Consider the following 8,813-nt stretch of genomic DNA (forward strand, 5'->3'; position numbering starts at 1 on the left):
CCTGCTATGGCCAGCTCTTTTCTGCATAGAGCCCGACTTTCTAATTTCCTTGTAGGTCTCTTATTATGACTGTTATTGAGGGTGGGGGGCATCAACTGGACATTTAAAATAATATGGCAACTCTGGGAATCAGATCTGGCCCCTCCCCAGGGTTGCATATTTTTGCTCTTTTTGTTGTTGTTGTTGTTATTGCTGTTTTCTTGTGAGTGACGTTTCTGAACTCATTCTCCAAAGTCTGTACGCTTTGTCATGTGGGACCGCTGTAGTCCCTGCTAGGCTACTTGGTGGTCCAGCCATTGACTGGCTAGAGATTTCAGTAACAGCCTGAACTGAGAAGTCACTCCGTCTTTGCCGAGGGGCCCTGCGGGCCTGTTGAATCGTGTCTTCAAAACTCAGCTGGCAACTGAGAACGGCTGTGACCTTCGCTTGCTGCTTGCGCAAAACATCAAGGTCAGCCCGAGGGGACCACGTGGGGGCTTGTCAAGTCTTTCCTGAGCATGCATACAACTTTACACTTGCACACATTCTAGGACTAAGTCAGGGCTTTTCAAAGCCCCTATGGAAATTTTCTTTCTCAGTTTTTAAGCTTTTTGTTAGCCTACTTTTGGCTCCAACTATTATCCATCACGTTAAGCAAGCCCAAGTTAAACAATTGCCTATATGTTTGTTTGTTTCATTTTGACAGTGATGCCAGGGAAAAGGCTCTTTGTTCTGGACAAGCTCCAAGTCAGGTCAAAGACAGCCTGCTGAACGAGTGCGGTCTGACAGAGACCCACCAGGTAGGTCCAGTAGTGATTCTGTCCTAAGAGTGAAGCTGTGAGGAGGCTCCCCCCCCCCCCCCCTTGCTCCCCCTGGTGGCTGGCTGCCGCACTGCCAACTTTCACCGTGAATGTGGGCTCTCAGCTTTCTGGACTGCCGTGGAAACGCAGAGCAGGGCGTGGGACAAGGCAGGTGAGAACAGCACAAAACTCATGGTTCTGAGCGAGATTCAGCTGCTGTTTTTCTGGAATCCGCATTCCCTCTGTTGCTGCAAGCTTCCGTTCATCTCCAGAATTCTGAAAATGTTGATGGTGGCAATTTACGATAGTTTTTCATTGCTTTTTTGGAGGGGAGAAATTTGGGGTCTGTCAGTGGCCATCTCCACTGCAGTGATTTGCCAAATCATATACTTTGGAATATCCTCAGGCCACAGTGCATGACAGGTTATCCTCGGGCATTTATAATACACACAGTTCAATGTAAACTGCATCTCAGGTGAAAACTTGTCTTGCAGTCATGTGCGTACTGTTAGGTCAAATACGTAAAAATAAACTTAAACACAGAAGTTAGTCTCATTTTTGAAGGAACTTTCTTTTTTAAAAAAAGATTTTATTTATTTATAAAGATTTTTTATATATTTATTAGAGAGAGAGAGAGCATGAGCAGAGGGGAGGGGCAGAGGGAGGGGGGAAGCAGGCTCTCCATTGCAGGGAGCCCGATGCAGGGCTGGATCTCAGGACCCCGGGATCATGACCTGAGCTGAGGGCAGAATGCTTAACCAGCTGAGCCACCCAGGTGCCCCTCAAAGGAATTTTCTTAAAACAGTATAATGAATAATACGACCCAGAGCCTCTGGCTAATACCGGCAGTATCCTACAGTTGAGCCTCCAAGAACTTCCTGACCAGAGTGTGCCCAGGTGATCTGTTTCAGGGATCTCCTATTAGGGGAGAATTTATTATGTCGTTATTTTTTGTGTATCTTCCCCAGAATAATTAGGATCCATGGAGACAGAGGATGTGAGGTTCTTACTCACCAGAGCGAACTGCTCACCCCCCGTTGCACCTGGTGAGCAGGACGGAGATTCTCTGGAGACAGGACAAGAACAACACTCCACACTGGGGATCTGAATCTGCACAGTCTACTCCGTGCCCAATCCTGCCCTTTGCGCCACGTGACCCAGGCCAGATCAAGGAACCTCTCTAGGAGCCCCTTTCCTCGTGTCTGAAACAGGAGTGACAGGAATTCCAGTACCATCCTCAAGGGGCGCTTTGTGAGGCCAGAGAGAAGTATTATTCACAGAAGGTCCTTGGAATGTGTTTGTCATTTTACCTGTCACTAATCATTGCGTGGCGGCTTGCTGGTGGCCTGGCCCCACATCACCGGGTCACGTCCTCTGTGCAAACCTCCCCACTCAGCAAGCACGAGCCTCCGTGCGGCTCTGAGGTCCTTGCTGTGGCCACTCTCATCACAGCTGCCGCCCCCATTGTCACAGCCAACCCCAGTCAACCTCTGTCGTGGGCATTCCTTTCTCGGTTCTATGTTGTGTGCCTGCCATTATTTCTTACATCACAGAGGTCTAGGGGCTCAATGTCCCCAGCAGGATCTAGGGGATGTGCAGGACACAGGGGTGCTGCCATGTCACTTCCCTCCTGGCCCGTTGTTCACTGTACAGTCTCAGGTCCTTCCAAAGACCCCCCACCCCCCACGCTCCCCCACGCGTCCCAAGCACTTAACTGGCCTTTGCCCACTTAGTCCAAACTTGTAAAGGGAACTTAGTCTCCTCTGCGAGCTTGCAGACAGGTTAAGTTGCTTGTCCAAAGCCAGGCAGAAAAGCATGGCTAATCCTATAGTCACTGAAGACATGGGATGAGTCATCAAGACCACTTCCCGAGGAATAGAACTCACACAGGAACCCTAGGAGGTCACTTCTTACACCTATTCAACGAACAGATCATTCTAAATAGGCTCAAAGTTTTCCACTGAAAAGAAGATGGTTCACTCCAAAACGGATGGAAGTGGCAAGCAGAACCATAGTGTCGGAATGAGGTGAGTGCCAAGAACTTTCGGGCATCACAGTTTAGGGGGCAGCACCAGGGAGCTGTGGATACCAGCCTGCACCTCAGTGTCCAAACATGCTGCCCTGCCCAGTGCAAGGCAGGTAACTCTCTGTCCAGGATACCCCGACACTGAGATGCCCAAGACAGTGCTGACTGTGCCCAGGGCCCTGAAATAAAAGGAGAGACACAGGAATGGTGAGTCTGAAGTCATTGTCATGTTATGCCCCTCAGATAAGAAGGAAATGGCCGGCAGCCGATCACCGGGGCAGAGAGGGACGAGGGGGAGGGGAGGGGTCTAGGCTGTGATGGACATGCCCCCCCGGAGCTCTGCTTCCTACTTGCTCCACTCCGTGGGAGAGCGGGGGAGTCCTGCAGATCCATCTCTTCCCACACCTGAGCTCTGACAGTGCTCTCTGCCCAGGGCTGAGAATGAGTCGCAGCTGCGCCCCAGGGGTGTCAGCAGGGCAGGCCCACAGCGCCCCCTGCTGCCTGAGGACCAGGGGCACTTACAGGAAGAGGACCCTGGAGAGAGACAACTGCTCGCCACGCTCCCTCCTCACAGACAGGGCGCTCGTTACTGCCCCCGAGCCTCCCCGTCAGGCTGCAGCCTCTGTTCCACCGCGAAGCCCTGAACCCAGGGACGTGGTCTCCATGGGACAGCTGCTTCCTCCACATGGATCCCTGTAGAGGGACCCAGGGGCAACCCGAGCTCAGAGAGCACTTGTTCCAGATTCAGAACATCAGAAAGACAAAGGCCAGTGACAGCCCCGCCAAACCAACCCGCTTCCCGCTGTGGCAGTGGTGAGGGTGGGCCTTCACCTCACCCTGTGGTTCCTCCCTCTCTGTCAGCCCTGATTGGGACGGGGGGGGGGGGGGGAGATAGCACACGGAGGTCCCCAGGGACAGCGAGCGAGCACTCAGCACGTCTCATGGGTGTTCCACTCTGGTGGACCCGAGCCCTCCTTGGAACAAGCCAGTTACCTTCAGCCTAAGGTTGGACCCACGGGCTGAGCGAGCCTATAGTTTGGGGGTGCACATCTAGAATCTGGAGACTGGGGGGTGAGCAAGAGTTTTGGGCAGAGGGGGGGCCCTGAGGCTTTTCCCGGGGGGAAGGTGGTTCCAGGAACTAACATAATAATCCACACCGATGCTTCCAGTGCTGGACAGAGTCATCTTCTGAGCAGGAGCCCCAGATGGTGAGGACAGCTGAGTCAGCAGACCATACTCAGGACCATAGAAAATGGGGTGCAGCAACACACCAAGCGCCAGAGGACCAGGAGAGAAAGGACGGCCGTGCGTGAACCCCCAGGACGCTTCCCCGGGACTCAGCAGCAGCCGCTTGCCCACCGAGCGACAGGGATGAGAAAGGCTGTGGGCAGTGAGTAGGCACGGGCCGTCCGCAGACTTTTCTCCCACTTCCCTGCGGGCTTTGCACACAACACAGGCACCAAGCAGATGTTCCACGATGACAGGTCACCATCAGCCTCATCTCCAGACTAGAGCCCAGGGAGGGACAGCCCAGGCTGCCTGACCTGGAGCCCGGGAATCCCTCTGAGATCCCCAGGAGTCTGTGTAGTTCTGTGGGTCAGGAGTTCGGGAACACGGCCCGGGGCTTGCTGCAGCCAAGCTGCTCCCTGGTTGCCAACACGGCTGCTGTTTTCAGGGCAGGCGATGGTGGCCATCTGTCCTAGGCTCTTGGACACCGGGGGAGGCTGAGGCAGCTCTGCCGGGGGCCAAAGACCGTGGCAGGGGCGGGACAGGGAGCACTGAGAGCCGGGTGAGTGAGTGAGGGGAGCTGAGGGGAGCTGAGGGGTCCCCCACGGATCTTCCACCCCGGGCAGGTCAGGTGTCAGCAGGGCACAGAGTGAGGAGGACGATGGGGAGAGGCACACGGGACACAGTGCAGGTGCTTGAGTTCTGTCCTCTGAGACTCCAGCAGGGGCTCTCCGGGGTCATGCTTATTCTCTCCCTAAGGACCTATGGAGGGAGGCATTTCTCCATTTAAATCTGTCCTTGATCCCTGACACTCCTGGGCAAGGTCTCTGTGGCAGAATAATGCCTCCCTCAGCCCCCACAAAGATGATCATGTTCGAATCCTTGGCATCTGCCCAGATGTTGCCTTATATGGGGAAGGGTCATTAAAGGGGCAGATGGGGATGTGAGCAATGTGGCTGCGACGTCTGTCACCCCACTGATCAGCAGGGTTGATTCCACTGATCTAGCAGGCTGGGCAGGTGTCCCCCTCCTCCCTCCCTGCTCCATGTGGGTCCCTCCTGACCCTGCGTGCTCAGTGGAAGAGGATGACCTTCCCCCATAGAGGAGGAGCTTTTTTAGGTCAAGGGTACATGAGCAGCTGCGCTCCCCTGCTAGGATCTCCAAACTAGATCTCAAGGTCCATTTGTAGGAGAACACAGGACAAACTTCCAAGGCTCCAGACACAGCCAAATGAGGCACTTCATGTGGCAGTCTGCCTTTCTAGAAAGAGAAGAGAAGACTAAAAGAGAAGATTAAAAGAGAAGAGGAGGGGCGCCCGGGTGGCTCAGTCGAAAGCGTCTGCCTTCGGCTCAGGTCATGATCCCGGGGTCCTGGGATTGAGCCCCGCATCGGGCTCCCTGCTCAGCGGGAAGCCTGCTTCTCCCTCTCCCACTCCCCCTACTTGTGTTCCCTCTCTCGCTGTGTCTCTGTCAAATAAATAAATAAAATCTTTAAAAAAATAAAAATAGAAAGGAATAGAGAAGGAAAGAGAAGATTAATGAATCGTTGAACACTACATCAAAAACTAATGATGTCTTATATGTTGGCTAATTGAACATAATAAAAAAAAAATAAAAATTTAAAAAAGGGGAGACTAAAAGAGGAAAAGAAAAAAAATGAAAGAAAATTGCAGAGGGAACTAAGTTTGCCAATCCCCTAACGAAATAGGGAGATGATCCTGGATTATCCAAGTGGTCCCAGTATCATCACAAGGGTCATTACTAGTAGAAGCGGGCAAAGAAGGGCCAGCGTTAGAAAGGATAGGAGCAGGAATTAATCAGCCATTGCTGGCTTTGAAGGAGAAAGGGGCCATGGGGCAAGGAACATAGCCAACCTCTGGAAGCCGGAAAACGCAAGGAGACGCCTTCTCTGGCAGCACCCGCAGAAAGGAACACGCTGCTGACCTGTTTTAGCCCACGCCAGACCTCTAACCTACAAAACGACGATACTGCATTTGTGGGGCCTGAAGGCTCTAGGTTTGTGGTAATCAGCTACAGCAGCAATAGGGAACGGATCCAGGAACCCCCACATCGTCAGCCTGAAGAAGGATCACCGTCATTTCAACAATGAAGGACACTTACAAAGAATCTACAGTTAACCTAACAGTGATGGAAGACAAGATGATGTCCAACGGCAGTTGGTACCGATCCTAACAGAGCAATCTCTCTAGATTTCCTTCTGCGGCATACCGTGCTATGTTCCTCTGGGCCTCGCCGCATCTTCAGTGCTGCTCAGTATCCTCTTCTGACCTTCCGCCCTGCTCTCTGAGCTGTGCTCGGGGGGAGGTTGATACACATACGCACTATTCCCAGAGTCGGGAAGTTCATTTTTCTTACATATTTCATTGCTAGTTAGGCCAAATCCATTCCTGAAAGACCTTTAACTAGTCCCTCAGCACCTACTCAGCAATGTGAAACTAGGCACTGTGATACTTTGTAGAAATGTGGTTTACAAGCCTTTGGGAAGGTAAGGCTTTCTCCTGGAAATGTTGACTACCAGCTTCCTTCGCCGAATTTATGAAGCACCGGTAGGCTAATAAATTCAGATAGTGCCTGAGTCACGAAAACATTGCCATGTATCTTAGAAAACCAACAATTTTTTTCTAGCCGGTAGATTAAGAAACTTAAGACCAGAGTATGTTTCTAAAATAACAAGACCTGATTCAATGATTTTAATATGCATATCTTTATTGGATCACATCATTTTAAATTTATAAGTCTAGAAGTTTTTCTATAGTGTTATAAATGATTTTGATTGTATATATGGGAGATGTTCAGAAAGTTTTAATAACTACTTTGGATATGTTCCTTCCTGTTTTTTTTTTTTAAATAGATGTCTAGAAATGTATTATCATAAGTCAAATATTAGCATCAGAAAAGAACATGTTGCCTTAATTTACCTTTAATGATGGACCCATCCTCTGTATTCTACTCATCATTATGGGCAGTCCTGCTAGGTAAGATGTTACCTGGAGTACAAGGCATTTTTAAGTGACTTGTTTTAATTTTATTTCTTATAAGACTGGTTCAAGTTGTAAACCTAAACTGATTAACTTAGAACCAAAGCAATTCTATTGTTTTAACCATACCCTTTTTGGTATGCCTGAAGCTAATCTACTCCCTACCACCCGCCAAAATACTATTTTATTTAGGAGTATAAGAAAACAGAAAGTTTTACGTCTTGTTTCCTGAATCTATTTCAAGATAGTTTCAAGGGGAGAGAAAACAATGTTTTCAGGAGAAACATAATAGTTTCATTTTAACCAATTACTCAAGACTCTGCTGATTACAGCCCCGCTAACAGTGTCCTCCCCCTTGGAACACGCACAAGAGAACACATGAAAAGGCAGCGCTCATCGAGCTCTATGTTTTCCTTCTTTGTGGAAAAAGGGACACAACAACTTCAATGTTCCAAGAGCTGCCAACTCCTAAACCACAAGGCTCTCCTTATTACAGCTCCAAAGTTACGTTGTGATTTCCACCCGTCTGAAGAGTCATCAATACTACATACATAGGTTATTTCTTTCCTATAAAACTTTAAATAACACAAAGAAATTCCATTTAATTTTGACATTTTGAGAGCTTTGCTGTCCTTTAAAAATAAAAGGTTTCAAAAAGATATCATTTTCCAAGCAGAGTCTACTTGTTCATGAGACTAATGCCCAATCTCGACGATGCATAGCGTCGCCTGCTCAGAAGTGCCAAGTGTTCAGGCGTGGCCAATCATAAAGTCACTAATCCACTTCAAAGGTGAGTTGCAAGACCCAAACCTCATGGTCTGTTCTCCTGCCTGGAAAACAGAAGCAGCATGTTAAGTCGGTGGTCGTCCCGACAAAAGGGCACACCACTTGGAACCTCCATATCCTGTCCAGAATGATTAGAATTTAAAACTATGCATCTTGGGGCACCTGGGTGGCTCAGTCAGTTGAGCGTCCAACATTTGATTTAGGCTCAGGTCAGAATCACGGGGTCATGAGCCCATATCGGGCTCCGTGCTGAGAGTGGAGCCTGCTTGGGATTCTCTCTCCTTCTCACTCTCTCTGCCCCTCCCAGCTCATTCTCTCTCTCTCTCTCTCTCTCTCTCTCTCCCCCCCCCAAATATATATATCTGTGTATTCGAACTATGCATCTAAGAGTATTTCAGAAGTGCAGCTTAAAAAGAAAAAAAATAAATTTACAAATGCTGGTTTTCAACACGTCGTCAGGCTGTCTTCTGTCAGTCACAGGTAGAAGAGACGGTTTGCCAGGGAATGGTGTGGTTCCTGGTGAATACTCTGGCCCACAAGGTAAGCCAGTTTGTGGGCATAGTGACAAGGAGCAGGAACTCGAATGACACCCTTTAGCAGAAAGAAGAACAACAATTTTTCTAAACTTTCTATCTAAATTTAACCTTTCAGAGGTACCATTTCAGAAGGTTCAAAAAGTATAGCTTCAATTTTGAACAATCTTACAGATCTAAAGGAAAATGCATATAAAAAATACTCACTGGCAGATTATAATACATGTGGCATAATCTGTAGGTGAGACACTGGATCCTATCCGGAGTGAAGCGAACCGTGTCGTGGATGACATTATAATGAGTGGGAGTGACAGTACCATCTTTCACGGACTGACTCACGATAAAGAAATCATACCTGGAATTGCAGAACACATGACTCTAGACTACAGCTTATTTTCAGAAGAAAAAGAACTTAGCGGGGCACCTGGGTGGCTCAGTCATTAAGCGTCTGCCTTCAGCTCAGG

The 8,813-nt window shown here is 49.2% G+C and overlaps 1 protein-coding gene across 1 annotated transcript in view; it reads right to left on the reverse strand.

The window, feature by feature from the left end:
* Positions 1–8,276: 8,276 nt before the first annotated feature.
* PIWIL3 (piwi like RNA-mediated gene silencing 3) overlaps positions 8,277–8,813 on the reverse strand; it is a 29,348-nt gene continuing 28,811 nt past the window's right edge. The window contains exons 19-20 of the mRNA XM_032395029.1: positions 8,557–8,704; positions 8,277–8,407 (exon numbers count right to left, since the gene is read on the reverse strand). Coding sequence (XP_032250920.1) covers positions 8,291–8,407; positions 8,557–8,704 — 265 coding nt within the window. The 3' untranslated portion in view covers positions 8,277–8,290. The remainder of the gene's footprint in view (positions 8,408–8,556; positions 8,705–8,813) is intronic.

This window comes from Phoca vitulina, unplaced genomic scaffold, assembly GCF_004348235.1.
Source record: "Phoca vitulina isolate PV1807 unplaced genomic scaffold, GSC_HSeal_1.0 scaffold82, whole genome shotgun sequence".
Classification (NCBI taxonomy): domain Eukaryota; kingdom Metazoa; phylum Chordata; class Mammalia; order Carnivora; family Phocidae; genus Phoca; species Phoca vitulina.